This window comes from Chanodichthys erythropterus, chromosome 11 (genome assembly GCF_024489055.1).
Source record: "Chanodichthys erythropterus isolate Z2021 chromosome 11, ASM2448905v1, whole genome shotgun sequence".
NCBI classification, from domain to species: Eukaryota; Metazoa; Chordata; class Actinopteri; order Cypriniformes; family Xenocyprididae; genus Chanodichthys; species Chanodichthys erythropterus.
In genome coordinates, this window is record NC_090231.1 from 9445689 (window position 1) to 9469676 (window position 23988).

The following is a 23988-nucleotide window of genomic DNA, read 5'->3' on the forward strand; positions in this document are numbered from 1 at the left end:
AAAATATTGTTGTCGCTTTATAATATTAATATTGAACCACTGTACTCACATGAACTGATTTAAATATGTTTTTAGTGCATTAATGGATCTTGAAAGAGGAAATATCATTGCTCCCTATGCAGGCCTCACTGAGCCATCAGATTTGAAAAAAAATAGATGAATGAATGTCTTACGGGAGTGAAACGGCATGAGGGTGAGTAATTAATGACCTTATTTTCATTTTTGGTGTAAGTAACCCTTTAAGTCGATTCTGATTGGCTGTCTGAATCGTTCTGAAAGTGATTCCAATGACATTTGCATTGATCCTGCACTTCACTGCTCATAGATTTAGAGTGATTATTAAAACATTACAGTTACAGTTATTGTCCTTTGTGTCAACCAAGGCGGCCAAACACTGTGTATTTGGAAATATGTCTAATAAACCTTGCAATAACATCCCATTTTTATAATACACTTTATGAAAGAAAGCAGTTCATAATATGCGGACATGGCAACACTGACTCTACCAGCAAAACATTTTGCTCCACCAAGCGGTCAGCGTGTGTAATGCTGCCTCTTCACAATTAGATTTTCCTAAATAAAATTGAATTTCAATTAGACTTAATAATAGATCGCGTAGGGGCTGGATATGTTAGTGGTAGAAATAAATTATTAAAACAAATCTTTTTTTACAGGCTATGTGAGTGGTAAACCCTTTGTCTTTTACAGCAAATGTTATGTCTGGTTGTCTTGGTTACACAGTGTAAACAACTGTGGGACTGGAAAACGGCGCATGAACGCGATTAAATACATTAGATTTCCTTTTTTCGCTGTAAGTGTGCCGTATTTGAACTTGTTTCGGAGGTTTCAGAATGTCATCAAAGAAGAAAAGCGAGTCAAAGCACCAGCAGGACGCAAATGTCTCCGCTGAAAGGGCAGAACAGGATGAATCACAAAGAGAGATGCTGTTACACATTGAGTGAGTTGTCTGTAGAGATCCAGAGAACAGTTAAAACCACTTGACAGTTTATTACTCTATTTAATTCTGCTTTGCAACCCATAGATATGACACTCTTAGTGAGAACCTAAGCACACTGAAGAGGAGAGTTGAACAACTGTATCCTTTTGCACAAAGAGGCAAGTCTGTTTTGTTTTAGAGGAGTTCATAGCGCTTGTCATCTGGTCAAGCTCGGGGACAGATGGCCGACCAATTAAAGGTGCAATATGTAATATTTTTGCAGTAAAATATCCAAAAAACACTAGGCCAGGGTTATATATTTTTTTCACTTGATTAATTGTTTCCAACTATTTGTAAATCGTGAGAAAATTTCAATCGCCTGTGAGGAGTCGCCTGTCAATTGCGTCATACCCGCGTTACCCTCGGTTTCCGGTTTTATTTTGTAGAAACCATGGAAACACCAAAAGACGCTTTTATATATTACATGTTTTAATAGACAAGGAAACAACTGTTTTGATATATTTATAGATATATTTGATATATTTATAGACAGAAAACTAATTGTTGTTATATAGCTCAACACGTTTAGTCTTATTGTTTAAATCAAATTTTCTTGATTTTTTTGCCATGCTTTACCATGCCTCAGAGAAAAACACTATTTTGTCAAGTAGCTAACATAGCATAATCAGATACAGCTTTATTTTTGGTAACAATAATACATCATTTTCTTCATCATACAATACATTTTTAAAATTAATTGCCATTTATCAACACAAGCCATCCAACATTTAATATGATATTTTAAAATCGATCTACCTTACTGCAGTGTGTAACAGTGTTTCACAGCAGCCGCCGAGTGAACGCACAGAGTAACGTTATAACATAATTTTCAACACTCTCAAATGTATCTAATATGATAAACAGAGCTGCGTTACCTCATACTCATGACCGGAAAAGCGGAAGCGGCGCCGGCGACTGTGTCATAATAAAAGTCCCGCTGCTTGTGAGGTGTGTGTTAAACAATCGCTCCAGCGGCCTCGTTCAGCTCCGACAACACTCGCTCCTGCTCTGCTTCATACTACAGTAACGTTAAAAATCATGATTTCTTCCTAAGTCTAATCATTATTCTTTTGCACCATCCGTTGAGGTGAAGAGCACATGTCCCAAGATTCCGCGCTCAAACTTGGCGTCATCAAGCTACGCCTTTGTTTTGAATAGGCCTCTAGCGACCTCTAGCAGACAGAATTCTTACATACTGCACCTTTAAACCAACTTGACAGGGCTGGGAGACCAGCAAACGTCTTTGCGCTGGCCACATACAAAACACACTCTTTCAGACACCAGCTGCTGAGGCACTTCAATGCCACTTCAGATCAGAAGTGCTTCTATGCCATCTTTGCAGTGTAAATTTGGCACAGTATGCACAAATGTCATTTCCTCATGCTGTTAAAGTAAAAGCAGTTTGCACACCTGTGTTTCTGCCAGAGAATGCGGCCATGTAAAGCACATAAGCTTCACTGTCTTTTGAACAGTGTGTATGTGCACGTAAAAGACAGAAAGACTGACGAATTTGTACAGTGTATATGGCAATATATTGTATATATTTTTTCCACCAACCATGTGTTTTCATGTCGACTGACCAATAATCTTAATACAGAAATTATGGGTCTGCATTTGTGTTAATGTTTGACAGTTTAACACGCAATCATCTTCAGACGAAAAGAAAATGAGTTTCTTCAGAAAGAGGTAGATCAGACCCATATAGAAAATGTAAGTTCTCACAAATTAACACAATAATTGTTATAATAATAATTAATAATATTTATCTATAAACTTAGAATCATTCATTTTCTATGCCGTGCAGGTAGAGTACATCTCATATCTGTCTAAGAAGGCAGAGAAGAGACAGAATGCTATAGTCACTCTGAGTGATCAGAGCCATCGGGAACTTGAGGAGCTGCAGAGACAGAGACAGATCATGCAGGATAAACATCAAGAGAAGACCAATGGTAAGACAAGTGTGTATGTGTCTGTACTAGAAATGAAGGCTAATCATGTGATTAGATTTTATTGTAAATGACTGAAAATGTAGTTTGTAATAATGTCCCTACATTATTACCAACAACAGGTACAATCAGTATTTGCTCACTACAGTAGTTAGTCCTAGATAGTACTTGGTTATGTGACAACACGTGAAACATCAAATGTTGCTCTTCATATGTGTGTTGTTTGTGTTTTCAGAGTTGCAGAGAGAGATCCTGCAGACGGAAAATCAGCTGGCCAAGCTAAATATTGAAATTGCAGACCTAAAAGAGGTTAAGGTAGAAAGATCTTTATTTTTTTATTCCTTTGTGTGTATTGTACAGGGAAATGAAATGAGAAATATTACTAAAAGTTCATTGTACTTAAAGTCCCCCTGAAACCAAAATCACACTTCAGTTTCTTGTCAAATCTTCGGCCCAATCAAATGCTCTCTAGAATCTGAAGTCCCGCCCCCTCCTACACTCTTAAGGCCCGCACACACCGGGACGAATATCGCACGCGTTTATCGTCAGCGTTTTTCGAGACGTTTTTTGTGTTCACACCCAAGCGATTTTCACCGGCGATGCGCCGAGTGAAAGTGCAAATTCACTCTTTGACAGTATGTGGCGCTTGTGCTTAACGATAGTACAAATAAACATATGATATTAATAAAGTTAAAGATAAAAAAAAAATGCATATAAAATGGCATGCATACTTATATACAGCTATGGAAAAAAATTTTCTTAATTTTTGCCATAGCTGTATATATAGCTGTTTGAGACGCAGGGATAGTTTGTAGGGGTCTTCCCAAGCGGCAACCTCCCCCTTTCTCTCGTGAAGCCAATACGGAAGTAACTTAAACTGCGATTCATCGACTGGCCGCTAGGGACAGGCTCCAAAAGAGAGCAGAATCTCAAATTGTCCCATGTTAAATTGGCCAAGTTTATAGCAGAAAAAAACATGTTTACAAGTTGGTTCAAATTGTGGTTTTGGTCTATACTGCTATTTTTGCCCTTCATGACAACTCTGAGGGGGGTGAATTTTTTTATAACTTATTCGTTTAAATTATATTAAGCCTTAAAGTTCTGCATAATTAAGGGCGTGGTCACTTGAGTGACAGGTAGATTGCTGCTGTCTGTGAGCCGTCATGTTACCTCAGCTGCCGCTGAATTTAGCATCTCAGCCATTTTTTTTTTTATACAATTATAAAAGATGGCTTGCTGCATAATATTCGAGACTGATATGTGTCTGTGTAGATGTGCATACATGCGGAAGAAACAGAACATACGTTGTTGGATCGTGGCATTGGCTGAAAGTTTTGGTTGTGAGATTTACTACAATGACAATGGCGGGAGGATATCAAAATCCGACAGCACTGCTTGGATATTATAACTAAAACTGCTGCACTATTTTGAAAAAAATATACTTTGGACACAGGCTCATTTGTTTGTTAGATACAGTTTTACAACATAAAAGCTGTTCAGATTGCATCCTTTCTTAAAGAACGATGACAGAGAGCAGATCATTCAGAAGAAATGTGAAATATGTTTTTTTGTTTTGCAATGGACACTCATATTTTACCCAAGTGCCACAGATTGGATTCATCTCGCGATCTCTATTTCATTATAAAGGTATGAAGTCCCATTTTGATTTTCCATGTTGTTATTTGCACACCCAACACTACTGGTGTTGGAGGATCTATATCTTAAAAACACCGTAGATTGACAGTAAACCTTTAGAACGTTCTGATGATAAAACTTATCTTCATTAATATTTTAGATCGTATCTAAGATAGATATATAGCTCCTTTGCCTGCTAACATGGTCACGTCAAGCTAGACGGGCGTGGTTTCAGCAACCAGTAATATCAGCTCAAACCACCTCTCTGCCTCTTTGCCTATTTTCAGTTATCCGGGAGTGACGTGCGGTGATGCGCAGCTAAGATGGCCGTGGCCTCATTTAGGCGTCAAAACTGCTGTTCAGAACTCTATGGGTGACGTCACGGACGCTTCGTCCATATTTTTTTACAGTCTTCCTCGTCTACTTACTTTCTCTTCGTCGTCTTGTGTGCTCGGCAAGACCGTTTTGTGCTTGAGCGCCACCAAGTCGTGTTTTACTGTAACTTCAGCAGCTCCAGGCACGTGAACAAAAGCGCCAATCTCATTGGTCGGCCAGTTTTTAACGCGGCGCGTCAAACCAAAAAAATGAACCCGAGGCGTTTTTTTTTAAATTACGCTTTTACGCCTCGCGTTTTTCGCGTCGGTGTGCACACTCACATTGGCGCCCGTTGTTTAGTCACGAGGCGTTAAACGTCGGCGAAAATCGCGCGTGATATTCGTCCCGGTGTGAACAGGCCTTGCTGCGTTCACACCGAACGCGTTTGGGGCGTCTGAGGCGTCTGATTTACATGTTAAGTCAATGTAAACGCGCGTCTAGGTGTCCTGCGGCGCGAATCAAGCGTCTAGCGGGGCGCGAATCGGCCGTTGACGCGCGAATGGCGAGGCGCGAATTGAACGTTCACGCGGCTGACGCGCAAATTGAGTGTCTGACGCTCAAACGCCCGAGTTGAAAAATCCGAACTTTGGCGTAAATTCGCGGCGCATTAACCAATCAGGGACTCTGCTTTGGTAGTAACGTGTTTACGATGTAATCAGTGGTGAAGAAGAGAACAAAGATGTCGCTGTGTGTGGCCACCCTGAGCTCTATGATGTGTCATTATATTTTTATCGAGACAGGAATAAAAAGGACCTTGACTGGAAGAGAATAAGCGAAGAAATCGGACAATCTGGTTAGTTGTAAAACTTTTTGCATGATTTTAGCCGTTGATACTAGCCCACCTTCTAGCTAGCAAAAGTCGGCTGGCATAACCATGTTTAATTGCCGCTACAGGTTTCCAACTGACGAGATTATGTGTTTATTCAGAGGATCTGTGCAGAAAGAGATGAAAGCCCCTCCCATGACGCGAATTCGCGTCTGAACACACTTTGTTTAGACGCGCGAATTGAGCGTCTGACGCTCAAACGCCCGAGTTGAAAAATCTGAACTTTGGCGTAAATTCGCGGCGCATTAACCAATCAGGGACTCTGCTTTGGTAGTAACGTGTTTACGATGTAATCAGTGGTGGAGACCAGAACAAAGATGTCGCTGTGTGTGGCCACCCTGAGCTCTATGATGTGTCATTATATTTTTATCGAGACAGGAATAAAAAGGACCTTGCCTGGAAGAGAATAAGCGAAGAAATCGGACAATCTGGTTAGTTGTAAAACTTTTTGCATGATTTTAGCCGTTGATAGCCCACCTTCTAGCTAGCAAAAGTCGGCCGGCATAATCGAGTTAAATTGCCGATGCAGGTTTCCAACTGACGAGATTATGTGTTTATTCAGAGGATCTGTGCAGAAAGAGATGAAAGCCCCTCCCATGACGCAAATTCGCGTCTGAACACACTTTGTTTTGACGCGCGAATTGAGCGCATTTTAAGCGCGCCTGACTTCAAAATGTTCAAGCGTCCAACTAGACGTGTCTGGCATGAATTTGACGCCCCAGACGCGTTCGGTGTGAACGCAACATTACAGACGCTGAAGCCTCGGCTGAAATTGGTCATTTGCTCACACATTTACTAGTTTCTACATGGTGAATGGCACATAGTTCACTATATAGAGAATAGGGAATGATTCAGGGAATGTAAATATGCTTTCCTTTGATGCGAATGAAGTCCGTTTTTGCGTTAGTGTCTCATGAACCGCCGCAACGCGAGCACAGTGCTCACAGTCTAGAGACACGAGAGCACAGAGTGGATCATATGCACGAGCTGTAACATAAAAGAAGTGCTATTGGCTATTTAAAAAAGCGGCGAGGCTGTTCGATATATTACCCTGTCTTCCTGTTTCGGTTGAAATTACGTCAACACATTGAATAATGCTGCGGGTTCCAACACTCTTCAGTGGGCCTTTAATAGAAAAAAAGTTAAGTGAACTTAACTGATTATATGAAGCTGAACTTAAACTGAATGAGTGCAGCAGAGTTCTAGTTCCCAGCATGCTTTTTTGTCAAACTGCATAAGGAGATTGAATGTTGAAATTAAGTGTAATTTTGTGTTTTTGCACAAGAATAACATAGGGAGAGATGTCTTAGTAGTTAATCTTCTGTTATGTTGGCATTTATAGGGTTTCTGTTATGTTGCATTTTGTAGTCTGTAAGTTTGCAGTTTACCATTGTGGTGAACTGTGGAGCCTGCGGTTAAGTCAAGAATGGACTGCACTGTTTGTAGACTATAGCTGTATCCCAATTCAGCAGCTGCATCCATTGAAAGCCGCATTTGAAGGCCGATTGCGTCACAGCGGCGCAACAAAGGCTGTCCGAATTTGAAGGCTCCTTAGAATTCGGCCTCCAAATGCGTCTGTAACGAAGGCGGGACTCATGGAACAGACACGGAAACAGGATAAACGCTTGGAAATGTTACACTGGGGAAAACAAGACCTTGCCCCGAGGTGATGTGTGTATGAGTGTTTTGTAGTCTGTGTAATGAGCTACAGCTGGGTGTGGTGATTAACAAGGAGAGAACATGTGACTGGCAGAGAGGATCGTGGGAGATGTAGTCCGGGGCGTGACAGGGACAGACAGTGATCATGACAGCGTCCTTCTTTTCACGTGCAATGAAGGATACAATGGATCCTTCGTGGCCTTGCCTACCCCAGAATTCATTGCGCACCAGTGATGGCGATTTTTTGAGAGAAATGACTTTTGAGAGAAATAAATTTTTAAACGCAAGTATTGGGTTTCAGCTTACTCAAATATCTAATGATACAATTGTAAAAAATAAATAAAAACCTTTAAAGCGGATCAAAAGTTGACATATCTTATTAAGATGCGATTATATATGGGTCAATGACGTGACGGGTCTTTCTTTTTTTTTTTTTTGTCCAAAGGCCTTAATAATAATAAAAAACAAAGATATGACATCCAAAGTATGTAAGGTAGTACAACTAGATCTCTTTTATTGACTCCAAAAGGTTTTAATTATATTTTGCTAAATATCAATGTATTTTAAAGATTTTGAAGCGTGAAAAGGTCATTCGGTTTAACCGTCCAAAGGCCAATACAGCCGTTTCATTTGTGATTAAAATATTTTAAAATGTAATAAATGTATATATATATTTTTATTCTGGTATGATTTTATAACATCATATATCAACAGTGCAAAATGGTATAAAAATTATGTGTAGAAGTCGTTGCTTTGTTTCATTGATGTCATTCGGAGTAACCAATATAAAGGGACCATTTTGGATTAAGTCATGCTGTTAATATCATGTGACACCTGCAAAGGACCACATGGTCATTAAGCAAAGCAACTAACTCTCTCTTAACTGTTTGAAAAATTCATGTTTTCACTTGCTCATATGCATGTCCTGAAACATCACGTCATTCAGTACAACTGCTATAAAACATGGAAAATGTTGTAATATTTTAAAAAATAAAAATAAAATGTTTGATTGTCATTTTGCTAGCTAGCTAGCTAGATATCAGCCTGTTAGCATTGTTTGAAAATATCGTTATTCGGTATAACCAAAAGTGCCATTCGGTAAAACCGAAATTTTGGTTAAACCGAATGACTTTTTTGGTGACAAATTTTGTCCATCTTGTAAAAAATGACAAAAGGAGTGTTAATTGATTATAAAAACCATATAATTTCATTGTTAACACTTAATAAAACTTCAAAATTAATTATTATGCTTTTTTTACACTTTTAAAAACCTTATTTGTCAATGACCCACATACTGAAATGGACAATGGTGAACATAATTAGACAGTTTGTTTTCAGACAGTTACACATAACTTTCAAACAAGTCTAGTACAAAAGTTATTGTCACTCATCAGCGGCAGCTGTCACAGTTGCTAGGCAACAGGAACAATCCTCCATAGGCTAGACTGTCCCATTTAAAAACACTCTCGGTGCGTTCCAAACAGGATATATCGCCCTCTGAAGGGCACTTCGGAGTAAAAATAATCATGGCCACTATATTGAAGGGTCGTTCCAAACTGAAGTGCTCAAAACTGGCCACTTCAAAGGGCCCTTCGGAATGAAGGATTTTGAAGGGTACAACTGATGGACACTTTGGGCCCCCATGATCCTTTGCACAGGGAAGTTGTTTGACGTCAGAATGGGTACAGGTCAAGAGGCTCGGATTTCGATTTTACCTATAAATGTATGTATAGTATTTTTCTATACTACTGTAATATTTATACAAATTAAATTTGGTACATTATTATGGTCAAAACGTCATTGTACTTCAACAAAAATACTTTACAGCTCCATTTATCAGTCCATTCAAATGTTTAAAATTCATAGACACAATATACAATATGGTGCAATAAACCAAAAATAAATAAATAAGTAAACTAGCGTTGATTGTCTCGTTAAGATGATGCAGAAGTCCGTTCTTTTTTTGACCCCTACACCCTTCATCCCTTCGAAGTTCTCACTCCGGAGGGTAAACCCTTTGAAGGGATTAGGGCATAGGAATGAGCCCTTCTGAATGGAATGCAGGGTCAGATATTTTCATTTTCTTCAAATATTTTTGAGCATTAATTGGCAAACCCCCGCAGTACTCAAACCCCTGACTTTTATAATATACAATTTAATTTAATAAAACTAGCATGTGGAAATCAAAGCTCATGTGCTGAATAGCTTCTGAAATAAGTGTTTATGAGTGTAAATAACTGGTGTCAGCATTTTCATATTTTTGAAGAGTGCATTGTTTTCATACTGCACTGAGATGGAATGACTTTTTATATACATATTAGGTACTTGTGTACTTGTATTTGTGTTTGACGTAGACTCTACAACAGCAGCATTTGTGTCGTATCGCTCAACTGGAGAGAGAGCTGACTGCTTTGCAGAGTCATAATTCAGAGACTCTGGTTGCTCTCAAGGCTGATTTCATTAGAAAGAAGAAGAGCCAGGAGCAAGAGGCAGAAAACACAATGCAAGCTTTGACGATCACAGCCAACAAGGTGAGTAAATGCTGTTGTGAAGTCAGTAAGCATGGTTGTACGTCACATCACCGTGGGAGCTGCTGGTTCAAGATGTTTTCTCTTCCCTCTCCCTAGGAGGCATCTCACTACATTAAGTCCTATTCAAATGAGATGTTTCAGCAGAATAAAAGCCTGCGTGAGGAGTTAAATAAACTTTACCTGAGATATCAGGCTCTGTCCAGACAACAGGGTGCTCTACAGAGTCATCAACGACAACTGCTGCTGGAGCAAGAATATGTGCAGATGCTTCGCGCCCAGCGTATTTCCTCATGCTCAGAATCCACAACAAGTGCGTGTGCGAACAACAAAGAACACCCCCAGAGCAACCACCAATAACTGACCATAACTGGAGCCAGTTCAATTACAACAAGGGAATTAAAACATTGCACATCATTTTCCCCAGTCACTTTCAATAAGCATATGAATACTAATGTAAGACTCAATAAGTTCAGTTCAGTTCATTACACATTTATTTGTATAGCGCTTTTCACAATACATATCATTTTAAAGCAGCTTTACAGAGAATGCATGTCAACATTACAATTTAGAGAATCTGGTATCGGAGGTGACTGTCCAATGTATGTGTTTTCAGAAATGTACATATAATCATGCAGTTAGCTAACAATGTAATAATTTAGGCAATTTAATTTACAATCACTGTTAGCAGCTTAATTGAAGGTAGAAGGAATGAACTCTTCAAAATAATGAATTATATATTAACAATAATTAGGATCAGATATTTCGTCATCTGAAGTCCTCGCAGGAGTTGGCGCCGTCTCTTCAAAGGTGTTGGTCATCTGAGGTCTTTTTCAGAGGCTGGATCCAAACTGAAGCTGATGTACTCTCTAGTCACCACGGGACGGGCGTCCTGAGATAAAACAGAAAAGCAAATGGAGAATAATTAGTGTAGCTGCTATTCATAACATTAAGCAAAGATAGTCATGTGCAATTGATCTGATATGAGATGCATTATGTGAATGCTTGGCTAAAGAGATGCGTCTTTAATCTAGATTTAAACTGGGAGAGTGAGTCTGAGCCCCGAACATTATCAGGAAGGCTATTCCAGAGTTAAGAGCCAAATGTGAAAACACTCCCCCTCCTGTGGACTTAGATATCCTAGGTACAACCAGAAGTTTTGTGATCTTAAAGAGCGTGAAGGATTGTAGGGCAATAGTAGGTCCGTTAAAGGGCTAGTTCACCCAAAAATGAAAATTCTGTCATTTATTACTCACCCTCATGCCGTTCCACACCCGTAAGACCTTCGTTATTCTTCGGAACACAAATTAAGATATTTTAGTTGAAATCCAATGGCTCAGTGAGGCCTCCATAGGGAGCAATGACATTTCCTCTCTCAAGATCCATAAAGGTACTAAAAACAAATTTAAATCAGTTCATGTGAGTACAGTGGTTCAATATTAATATTATAAAGTGACGAGAATATTTTTTGAGCGCCAAAAAAAAAAACGACTTATTTAGTGATGGCCGATTTCAAAACACTGCTTCAGGAAGCATCGGAGCACAATGAATCAGTGTGTGGAATCTCAAATTTAGAAAAGCATAAACAAAAGAGGTGTATCAATACTCCATTTTGTATTAATTCTCTATTTTGAAAAATATTAAAAAAAAAATTTATCCATACAATAAAAGTCAGTGGGGCCTGTTGGACTAAAAAGCATTCTTTTGGGAGCTGTCGAGGCCTAACGGTTAGAGAGTGAGACTGGTAACCCAAAGGTTGTGGGTTCGATTCTCAATACCGGCAGAAAATGACTGAGGTGCACTTGAGCAAAGCACCTAACCCCCAGCAAAAAAATCTGTTTTGTGTGTCTGTTCACTACGCGTTGCTCCTAATGTGTGTTTTCACTAACTTGGATGAGTGCAGAGGACAAATTCCAAGTATGGGTTACCATGCTTGGCCTACACATGCATGTCACTTTCACTTTCAAACAGTTGAAAACAGTTTTCAAAATGTCTTTTAGTATAATGCATAAGAAGGTTATACAGGTTTTGGTCATACAACATTAGGGTGAATAAATAAGTATAGGCATGTAGACTGTGTTTGCTGAATGTGTGTGTTTGTGTGTGTGTGTGTGTGTGTGTGTGTGTGTGTGTGTGTGTGTGTGTGTGTGTGTGTGTGTGTGTGTGTGTGAGAAATAAGGACACAAATTTGTATAATGACATGGGTATGACATAGATATTACAAGGAGAGGGTGACTTATGAGGACATTACCTCATGTCCCCACTTTTCAAAAGGCTTATAAACCATACAGAATGAGTTTTTGTGAGAAAGTAAAAATGTGCACAGTTTCCTGTGATGGGTAGGTTTAGGTATAGGGTGATAGAAAATATGGTTTGCACAGTATAAAAACCATTACGCCTATGGAATGTCCCCACAGTTCACAAAAACAAATGTGTGTGTGTGTGTGTGTGTGTGTGTGTGTGTGTGTGTGTGTGTGTGTGTGTGTGTGTGTGTGTGTGTGAGAAATAAGGACACAAATTTGTATAATGACATGGGTATGACATAGATATTACAAGGAGAGGGTGACTTATGAGGACATTACCTCATGTCCCCACTTTTCAAAAGGCTTATAAACCATACAGAATGAGTTTTTGTGAGAAAGTAAAAATGTGCACAGTTTCCTGTGATGGGTAGGTTTAGGTATAGGGTGATAGAAAATATGGTTTGCACAGTATAAAAACCATTACGCCTATGGAATGTCCCCACAGTTCACAAAAACAAATGTGTGTGTGTGTGTGTGTGTGTGTGTGTGTGTGTGTGTGTGTGTGTGTGTGTGTGTGTGTGTGTGTGTGTGTGTGTGTGTGTGTGTGTGTGTGTGTGTGTGTGTGTGTGTGTGTGTGTGTGTGTGTGTGTGTGTGTGCCTTTAAAGTGTTTGTATGGGTGATTTCTGGTTTGACTGGTTTTACTCTAAAGGAAGTGATAGTCTTTTAAAGACTGCGTTTAAAGAAGAAAGACAAATCAGGTAAGCATTTTGACTGAATCATTTGTATTAATTTTATTTAAAGCATAGCATATTTATGGCTTTTCTCTTATACAGTAGAGCAATTGTTCCTTTGCAAGGATGAAGTTGGTTGGAGTGACTCTGATTTTTTGTGCACTTACAGATTTAACATCAGGTAATCATTTTCACATTTTTGGACATTTCAAGACGTAGTGCTACCATGTCTATGTAATGTGGTTAATAAAAACACAATTGAGCTGTTCTGTGATCAGGGAGATCATCTCCATAAATTAACTCTGTCTTGACATGCTGAGCTGTAGTCACTAAACTTTTACGACCAGTTCAGACATGGCCATGGGTTTATTTCTCTTAGAGCTGTATAATGTTGTGGGACCTGCAGAACCTCTCTTTACTGTTGCTGGTGAAGATGTGATCCTGCCCTGTTATATCAAACCCAACACCAGTGCTGTGAACATGACAGTGGAATGGTTTAGAGTTGACCAAGACAAAATAGTGCATCTCTATAAAAATCGTGAGAACAGAATCACGGAGCACAGTCAGTCCTACAAAGGCAGAACAGCACTGTTCCAAGATGAACTACAGTATGGAAATGCCTCGCTCAAACTCTCAACAGTCCAAGTCTCTGATGAAGGATTTTACAAGTGTTTTATTGAGTCCAACTCCTGGTACGATGATATCACTGTTAATGTTGAAGTTGGAGGTGAGCATCATTAATGATGATGTTTTATATTATTTTGATCGTTTTGGTGCTTGGATATTCTCTGTAACAAATTCACACAAAAACCATAGGAAAAACTATTCTACAGCACTTTTTGAACAAAAAAAGTACACACATATACAAGTACAATACATGAATTATTGTTATCCTTGATCTCTGCAGCTATAGGAACTTATCCACTGATCATTATAGAGGAGTTTGATCAATCAGGAGGGCTTCGTCTGCTGTGTGAATGTAAAGGCTGGAACCCTGAACCTGAGCTTCTGTGGCTGGACAGTGAAGGAGATGTTTTGATTTCTGATACTACAGAGACACATAAAGATGCAAAGGGCTTCAGCGTCAAACACAGGATCACTGTGCATAACAGTGAGACCAAGTATCAATGCAGAGTCAAACTGAGACATCATATGCTGCAAACGGACATCAGTGTCTCAAGTAAGTATATGATTTATCATGTTGTAGAAAAAGTCTTCCCCTCTTTGCAAGAAATCTCTCAAGTTGAGAAGTTCCAGATGCCAAAGATTAGACAAAGACGAAGCTCCAGCTGATTATCTAACAATCTCACTCGGAAATTTAATTATTATACATTTTCTTCCAACCTGTTTAACCAATGAGCATACATTGGGTTACTTTAATCTTTATTAACCCAACCACCTTATCTTCTACCAAGGTCAAGGTATCTTTATTTCGTACCCGCAGGTAAAATTGTTTTGCAGATAAATAGAATTTCGTTGTCTAAAAAAAACAATTCACAACAAACCGGTTAAAACACCATGACAGGCTCCACCAAACACATCCATATCCCTTCTTGCATTTAACTAACTATTGCATATAAAACATCTCTCTTATTATTATTATTTAAAACCTCAATTGCCGCAGGAACAAAAGTATTCCTGTAGTGTCTCGTTTTCCATCTCGGGGCCACAAACTGGCAACCCGAGGGAAGTAACTGAAACCCGTTGCTTAAGGGATGCAGCTCATCACTTAAAATAGTACTTTCCTTCCTGTACAACTGAGTTGTATAAATGTATTCTAGAGTCCGTTGGTTTACTCCTATTATCTTACTCGCCCACTTGACAATTTGATTTAAAGAGTTCTTGTTCTTCACTGACAGACTCCCATACCACACCACAATGGAAAATGACATAATAGATTCAATAAAAGCAGAATAAAACAATGACAGCATGTGTCTTTCAATGTGAAATTTGGCAAGCTTCCTAAGGCAACTCAGACGCTGATGACCTTTCTTACAGACCATTTCACAATTCAAATCAAATGTCAGTTTGGAATCAATAACTATACCTAGGTATTTGTAACTCTCCACACGATCCACAACCTGTCCTTTAATAGCTGTGGTAACGTGATCTACAGTAGAAGTTAAAAAATCAATAATCATATCTTTTGTTTTAGTAATATTTAACTGTACACTGTAAAAAAAATTCCCAGTAAAATTTACGGTAAAAAAACGGCAGCTGTGGTTGCAAGAACTTTAACATAAAAAAATACAGTAGCAACTTAAAAAAAAATCTGTTAAATTTACTGTAAAATAACGTATTTCATTAATCGATATGTTAATTTACCAACCTAATGAAGTACTAATATCTGTTTTGTTGACAGTCACCAAACACAGTGGTGATAAGAGTCACATGATGAATTAAAGTTCATCACAAGCAGATTTTCCACAAGCTGAGAAGGACAACAATAACATATAGAAGGAGCACACAGTGTCATTCACACACACACTAAACACCATCATGGTAACATGCATGAAATTTTAAAAATGCAATAAACATTAATTTAACAACATTTGATGTAAAATAAAACCCTAATGTACATAACTGATTAGAAAAAAATGAGAAAAACTAAGAAGAAACAGAGTTATTTCAACGAAAATATATCAAATGTGAAGTGTCACGCAGGGAATTGTGGGAATGTCAAGTTTTTTCACTGAAAATTTTACAATGAATTGTTATTTTTCACTTTCAAAAACTGTGAATTTAACGGTATTTTACCGTAAAATTACATTAAATGTACCGTTAGATCTATTACAGTAATTCACCGTATATAGTATGGAAACTTTCTGTAAACCAATTGACAGTTTTTCACCGCAGCATTTTTACAGTCTTTTACTGTTAAAATCACGGTCATTTTTTACATCACACCAAGTCACAAAATCCTCCACACCTGGACCATGGCCAGACTCATCCCCTTGTAACAGGCTCACTATGACTGTATCATCAACAAACTTAATAAAAACTCTGTTTTCATGTAGGCTTTGACACAAGTTAGTATACAAAATGTATAATAAAGGTGAAAGAACACAACCTTGTGGGGATCCAGTAGAAACACTTAATACATCAGAAAAACTACCGTTCACTTTTACCTTCTGCATTCTGTTAGTTAAAAAGTCCAATAACCATCCATTATGGTTCAGCTCGTAATGCTCAAGCAGTCTTCTTGGTAGGATGTGGGGTTGAATAGTATTAAAAGCAGACGAAAATTCAATGAACAACAGTCTTGCATGTGTATTCTTTCCCTCCAAGTGCTTAGTTAGTAAATTTAATAAAACAAGTGAAGCATCCTCAACACTTCTCTCTGCTCTATATGCAAATTGCGTGGGATCGAGGACTTGTCTAGTCTTACTCAATAACTCAGTCTTCACAAGTTTCTCAAATGATTTCATAATTAAGGAGGTGAGGGCGACTGGTCTCAGATCATTAAGCACTTTAGGATTATTACATTTAGGAACAGGAGTAATAATTGCCTCTTTCCACAGGCTAAGGTACCTTTTGTGTCTGTAATGATAAATTAAAAATATTAGAAAAAAATAAAACATAATAGCTTTGCAGTGCTTTAAGGTTCTACCACATATGTAGTCTGGACCCAGGCTCTTGTTCACCTTATTGGAGAGAAAAACTTTCTTCACTGCTGCTTGTTCCAAGACTAAGTGGGAATCATCTTTACACAGGCATCACAATTCATCTACTTCATCTTTAAAATTAAAACATTCAGCTCTTGAATAAAACCTGTTAAGAGCATTAGAAAGATCAACATTGGATTTAAAACCCTCTATACATACAGTGCCCTTATTTACATTGTGCTGTAATCCCACAGTTTTCTTCTTGCCAGAACAAGCTGAGCCTAAATTATTGTCTGCCAAATTTTTCTCTTTCTTAAAGGTGCTACAGACGATGTTTTGTTTTATACATTTTTGCAATATTACTTGAAACTGTCTTTACTAACTGATAAAAGACTATTTATTAGGTGCACTGAAAGGAATAATATTAATATACATCATCTGTGCACGAACATCAGCCAATCGTTTACGCGATCATCGACATCCATGGTTTAGTATTTGGAAAAACCTTAATTTTATGTGAAGGCACAATCATATCCTCACAAAAGGTTATATATGAACATACAACATCAGTCAATTCATCAATTTGTTCACAAGAGTCTTTAAACGCCTCCCAGTCTGTACAATCGAAGCACCCTTGCAGGCGGGCGATAGAGTCTTCAGACCACATTTTAGCTTCTCTCATCTGAGGTTTTTCCCTTTTAAATAAAGGTTTATATATCGGAAGGAGCTGCACACAATTGTGGTCGGCAGATCCTAATGCTGACAATGGTACCGACTTGTATGCCCCCTTTATATTCCCATAATAGAGGTCCAGCATCTTGTTATGTCTCGTTAAGCATGTAATGTATTGGTGGAAGTTTGACAGGGCCTTTTTGAGTGATTAAAATCTCCCAAAATAAAATTCGGCGCCTCTGGAGAAATGTTCTGAAGTCCTTGCACAACATCAGATACAGTACTTGCATCAGATACAATATTACAATACCACAGTTATTTAAAAATCCTTCTGGGTTCTCTTTTATAGTGGCATGCTGTCAAGTGGTCTTTTTTTAAAAATATTTTTAAAAAGATCATCAGGAGACTATGTTAAAACCACATATCAAGAAAATGTACATAACAGGTAAATCCCAGAGATCAACTTGTACCATTCGGTGACTGGTGGAGATTTCCCCACTCTGTACCATAAAGTTAGGGAGGTAAAACCCACTGTGTAATCACAGAAACTTAAGGCTTATTGAGACCTGGTTTTGTTAATATTTTATTTATTTATTTTTATTTATTTATTTTTAAAAGAGGACAATGCACATTAATTAACACAAGAAACAAGTCTCTTATGTAAATGTGCCAGATTTAGCCATTCTGGCTAATTTTCATCTGCAGTCCCTGGCAGGTTGATGGTAAACACACACACAAAAGCAAAAAAATACATACAAGACCAAAAAACAAACAAAGAACCACTATTTATGAATACATATTTGATTATCCAATAACCACCCTTTTATCCTTTTAGAGAAAGAAGAAAGATATGTAATATTTCTTAGTTCTATGGGTATAGTATTCCAAGTATGTACTGCTCTATAAGAAAATACTGACTGCCCAAAAGCACTTCTTCTATGAGGTATTATACAGTCCCCTCTAGTAGTGGCTCTAGTAGATAAGTTAAAATTTTGTTTAATAAATTCATTAAGTGGAGGTGGGGCCATACCATGCAAAATTTTATACACAAGTAGGATATCTGCAAATTTAATCATATTTTCCCAACTTAAAAACCCATATTTAGTTAAAATTTTACAATGGTGATATGAATTAGACCTTTTGTCCAATATTTTCAAAGCCTGCTTATAGAGTCTTTCTAATGATTGCAGAGTAGTCCCACTTGTTTGTGTCCAACTGGTCAAACAGTAATTCATGTGTGATAAAATCATAACATTAATATATAACTTTGAAGCCTCAGTGGTTAAATTATTCCTAATATGTCTAAAATTTACCAAATTGAATTTAATTCTATTTCCAACTTTTTTAACTTGTTTTTTAAATGTGAGTTGTGAATCAAGTACTATACCTAAATATTTATACTCATGAACCACTGATAACCTTCTACCTGCTACTGTAACATCAGGGTCCGGATCTCTATTTGCAGACTTCGAAAAAAACATACATACAGTTTTACTAACATTTAGATGTAAACAAGAGTTATTTAACCATTTAGTAATTTTATCCATTTCTGCTGATAATTCTTCTGCAGCTTGCTTCTTACTTTTAGCATGCAAATATATGATTGTATCATCAGCATACATCTGGCAGTTTACAGTAGGTGAACAAACATCAGGCAAGTCATTAATGTACAAACTGAATAGCAAAGGACCTAATATGGAACCTTGAGGTACACCAACTGAATTAGTAAGCAATTGTGAAATTGTATTATCTACTCGAACACACTGTTGTCTATCGGTTAAATATGATCTTATCCATTTAATTACTTTTATTGAAAAATTATAATTTAATAATTTATTAATTAAAATCTCATGATTTACTGTGTCAAATGCTTTACTTAAATCCAGAAAAACAGCTCCCACCACACCACCTTTATCCAATTTTAATTTAATATTTTCTAAAAGAAGACAATTCGCAGTTTCTGTTGAATGATACTTTCGGAAACCAAACTGCATCGGATGCAATGAGAATGGAGTATTATTCAAATGTGATACTATCTGCTCGGAGATCCATTTTTCTGCAATTTTTGAAACTACTGGGAGAATACTAATGGGTCTATAATTACTAACTAACATATTATCACCAGATTTAAACACTGGTGTAATTACTGCAGTTTTCCAAGTATTCGGAAACACTCCTTCTTTTATAGACCAATTAATAATTTTTAAAATTGGAATAATAAGTGCCTCTTTATAAGTTTTTAAAAATATTGTGTCCATTCCATACACATCCTTTGCCCTTGAACTATTAAGAGAAGAAATAATTGTGTGTACTTTGGTATTTGTCAATTCTTTAAAATTCAAAATTGGAGCATTACAATTCATAGATAAAACTAAATCACCTGAACCAGTGTCATTTTTAATCAATGTTTTTGTAGAATCTATAAAATAATCATTAAATACTTCTGCAACCTTTCTTGAGTCATTAATCATGTTCCCATCTGTATTTAATTCTATTGATTTATGTATCTTATATGTTCCAGTTAATTTCTTTAAGTTCTGCCATATTTCTTTAGTATTTCCTTTAGCTTCACTAATAACCTTAATAAAAAAAGTAGCTTTTGCTTTTCTAAGTTCCTTTACAACCTTATTTCTTAATATAACAAATAGATGCCTATCATGTTCAGTTTTAGACTTAAGTGCTAACTTAAGAGCATGATCCCTTTGTTTCATAAGTAATCGAATTGTTTCATTTAGCCAAGGTAAATATTCTTTTTTCCTGGTTTAGGTTTCACTTTCCTTATATGACAGTTTATAATTTTTTGAATTTCAGTCATAAAAAAATTACAGTTTTGGTCTACACTCTCAGATGTCAAATAATCATCCCAGTCTATTTCATTTAATGTTTTTTTTAAATTATCCAACTGACTTTTAGGTATTTTATATTTTTCTACCTTCTTATCAGGTGTTAGATTAAATCTGCTTTTAGTGAGCTTTCTTACTATCAAGATCATATTATGATCAGATAGTCCAGTTACCAGATTATAACACTTCTTTATCCTTTCTGGTCTATTTGTAAAAGCCAGATCAATACACGTTTCTGAGGACCTAGTTAACCTAGTTGGCCCTTCAATAATCTGTCTAAAATCATAATGCCCAGTTGTAATTTGTAACTTCTTCCTTTGTACTTCATCATTCCAATTTATGTTAAAATCTCCTAATAAGATAATCTCCTTGTTTGTATCACATTCTTTGATAAGAGCATCCAATTTTTCATAAAATACAGCCTTAGCAGATGGTGGTCTATAGATTCCAATTACAGTAAATGACATTTGCTCAGACAATATTAGTTTAAGACAAATACATTCTAACTCATTTATACATGACCACTGAATTTGCTCACATCTTATACTGTCCTTAACATAAAATAACACACCTCCACCCCTACCATCAATTCTATCTCGTCTATACATTTTATAACCACACACATTTAACATATCAACAGGGGAATTTTCATGCAACCATGTTTCTGATAAACATAAAAAGTCTAAATTTGACTCATATAAAAGATGTTGTATTTGATCATTTTTAGGAATGACACTTCGAATATTTAGATGTCCACCTAGTATTCCACTTGGTTTCGATTGAAGATCCCAGAGTATGCGAGCATGATTTACTGTTCTAAAAAGTTTAAAACTCCGATGCTTTACAATCGCCGAATTTATCTTGTGCGTTGATTTATTCAGTGACGTTAAAGTAGCCCTCTGCACATGATTCGATGTAACCGATGGAACAGTCTGAAATGTAGTCACTGGCATCGAATCAATGAAAGACTCACCCAGTTGGCCAGCATCCACAGTAAGCGAATCGCCGTCAATAGAATGACTACATACCAAAGTAGTGTCCTCTGAAGACGAACGCTGACACACATTCCCCGCAAATGCCGTTAGATGGTACCGATTTAGGCCCATCTCATCCGCACATGGCCCGAGATGCATGGCCCGGGATTCCAGACCCACCTCATCCGCACATGGCCCGGGATTCAGATGCACATCCCCCGCAAGCAACAGCGTAACAAGCAAGTATCCAGAAAATTTCCTCAATAGTTTTGATGATTTGTATTTTATCATATTTTTCGATGTAACAGTTGGAATCGCCTTCCCATGATTAAGAACGCTGCGATAAGATGCAATTTGTCCAACAGGCAAAGATGTACCAGTATATCCACGATAAGAAGGAAGCACTAAATGATTGGAACAGGTGATCACATTCTCCGTGTAGTGAGCTTGATTATTTGTTATACACGGTCGTACCGAGTTGACCACAAGTGCGGCAACATAAAACATCGTCCATAAAATAATCTTATTTCGTAAAAAGTGACTAGTGTGGCATGGCTTTTGAACAGAAGGTTTTTTAAAAAACTGATAGCTGGATGGCAACAAGCCAGCACCTGCCCGACCTCTCGCTACCTCCGCCATCTTACAGTCAATATAGTATCCAGACTATTCTCTTACATGTTTAATAAACATATACTACAATCATTCACAGATTTCCCTGGTATTTTGATACAGTCATGATGATTCATAATGAATCACAATTTTATCACAGATTTGCAAATTTATTGTGAATGTTTTAGTACAGAAAATGTACAGGTCTTTGTTTAACATAAAATATCTTGGCCTATCTATTGCTCAGTCACATGCCATGCTGTATGGTGTTTTTTTGTTACAGGTAAAATGTTTCACATTTGGAGAACATCAGTCATTTGGATTTCAATTGCAGTTGTATTTGGTACCATTACTGCAGTTGCAATTGCTACTTTTGTTTACTTAAGAAGAGGTGATGTCTATTTTTCATTGAATCATTTAGATGCAAAATAATAATTAGGTTTTTTTTTTTTTTTTGGTCTTAATTTTATAGTTGCATCTGAACGTAAAGAAACTGTTGTACTATTATAATGATATAGTTGTAATTGAATAATTTCTCTTATTTATATTTTGGAATTTCTTCAGTTCGGTATTTGAGGAGGATTCAAAAAGGTGAGATTATGTTTTTCATAGATCATAATTTTTCCATAAAATCAGTCTATGTGTTATATTCTTGAAATTTACTGCTGGTGAAATTGTAGTTAAAATGATTCATTTTATTATGAATGGAACATTCATAATCATTTTAAATATGTCTGTTTTTAGAGATTGCAAAGAGAAGAAAATATGCTGGTGAGTGAGAAAGAAATATAATTTATACCTTTTAAATCCATTTTACTTTACTGTGTTGAAATGGCATCACTATATTAGTGATGTATCAGCTCTTAAATATATATGTATGTGACATTTATATCAAAATAATCATTTTCTAATTTTCATTAGTTGATGTGACGCTGGATCCAGATACAGCTCATAAATCTCTCATCTTGTCTGATGATGGGAAACAAGTGCGACGTGGAGAAAAAAAACAGAATGTCCCAGACAATCCTGAGAGGTTTGATAAATGCGGCAATGTCCTTGGAAAGCAGGGATTCTCTTCTGGAAGGTTTTATTTTGAGGTACAGGTGAAGGGAAAAACTGACTGGGATTTAGGAGTAGCCAGAGAATCCATTAACAGAAAGGGGAAGATCACACTGAGTCCTCAGAATGGATACTGGACAGTGCGGTTGAGAAATGGGAACCAGTATAGTGCCTGTGCTGGAACCTCTGTCTCTCTCTCGCTAAAAGTGAAGCCCCAGAAGGTGGGTGTGTTTGTGGATTATGAGGAGGGTCTGGTCTCCTTTTATGATGTGGAATCCAAGTCTCATATCTACTCTTTCACGGATCATTGGTTCACTGACAAACTCTATCCATTCTTAAACCCATGTACAAACATTAAAAGCACATACTCAGCCCCAATGATCATTGCACCTATCAATTTCAGCGAATGAATGAACTCGTTAATAAGTAAATACAAATTGTATTAATTAGTTTGTATTAAATATGCTTCCTAATTAACATCTTTTGGCAGTACTTGCCCACTTTTGTTACATTTACGTTTGGCAAATGTTTTTATCCAATGCGACTCACATTGCATTCAAGGTGGGAATCAAACCCATGACCTTGATTTTACTAGCACCATTACAAAGAATAGATTAAAGCTTCAAGTAGTGATGAAAGGGCCCTCGCACCCGGGGTCACCGCCACCCGTTGGCCTTAGGAAAACAAGTAAACATTGGGCGACATGCATGTAAGCAAGTAAATACAGGAGAATTATGGCCAAGTCATTTCAAAGTGCCACACTTCCTGCTGCCAACAGGTGGCACTTTGACTATAACTGAATATTGCTATGTTGATGTGTTCAGGCCAGCACTATTATCAAACATTTGAAGATTGGAGCAGATCGGACATTTTACGCCTGAGTTACAACAACTTCCTGTTTCGTGGCGTTAATCACATACATTAACACTTAGTCAAGTGTTGCATGATTTAACGTGTTTCTAGTATGTTTGTGTCACGTAAGCACAGAGACAAGAGAGTAAGATCCAAGTGCAGCTTTAATGGGGTAATCCAAAAAACATAATCCTGGCAGGCGAGGGTCAAAGTCAACAGAACAGTCCATACAAAATAAAGCAAACACAAACGGAAGCAGCTGACATGAAATGAAACCACGATCACAAAAGCAGAAACAACCAAGTATAAATAGACAGACACTAATGAGCAAACACAAAACAGCAGAGTGCAATTACGGGATAATGAGTCCGGGAAGTGAGTTCTGGGAAATGAAGTCCAAGTGTTGAAAACAAGAGTCCGGGTTGGAGTGCCC

General features: G+C 37.3%; 2 protein-coding genes across 2 annotated transcripts; both read left to right on the plus strand.

The window, feature by feature from the left end:
• The first annotated feature begins 851 nt into the window (after positions 1 to 851).
• Positions 852 to 10326, plus strand: ccdc166 (coiled-coil domain containing 166). Its single transcript, XM_067401135.1, has 7 exons — positions 852 to 958; positions 1043 to 1096; positions 2653 to 2707; positions 2802 to 2946; positions 3179 to 3258; positions 9793 to 9969; positions 10066 to 10326. Exons 1-7 carry the CDS (start codon positions 852 to 854, stop codon positions 10324 to 10326), a joined length of 879 nt encoding a protein of 292 aa, XP_067257236.1.
• Positions 10327 to 13301: 2975 nt separating this feature from the next.
• On the plus strand, positions 13302 to 23113 carry LOC137030697 (butyrophilin subfamily 1 member A1-like). Its single transcript, XM_067401136.1, has 5 exons — positions 13302 to 13668; positions 13849 to 14121; positions 21928 to 22035; positions 22383 to 22415; positions 22566 to 23113. The coding sequence occupies exons 1-5, from the start codon at positions 13302 to 13304 to the stop codon at positions 23111 to 23113; spliced, it is 1329 nt and encodes a 442-aa protein (XP_067257237.1).
• The last annotated feature ends 875 nt before the right edge of the window (positions 23114 to 23988 follow it).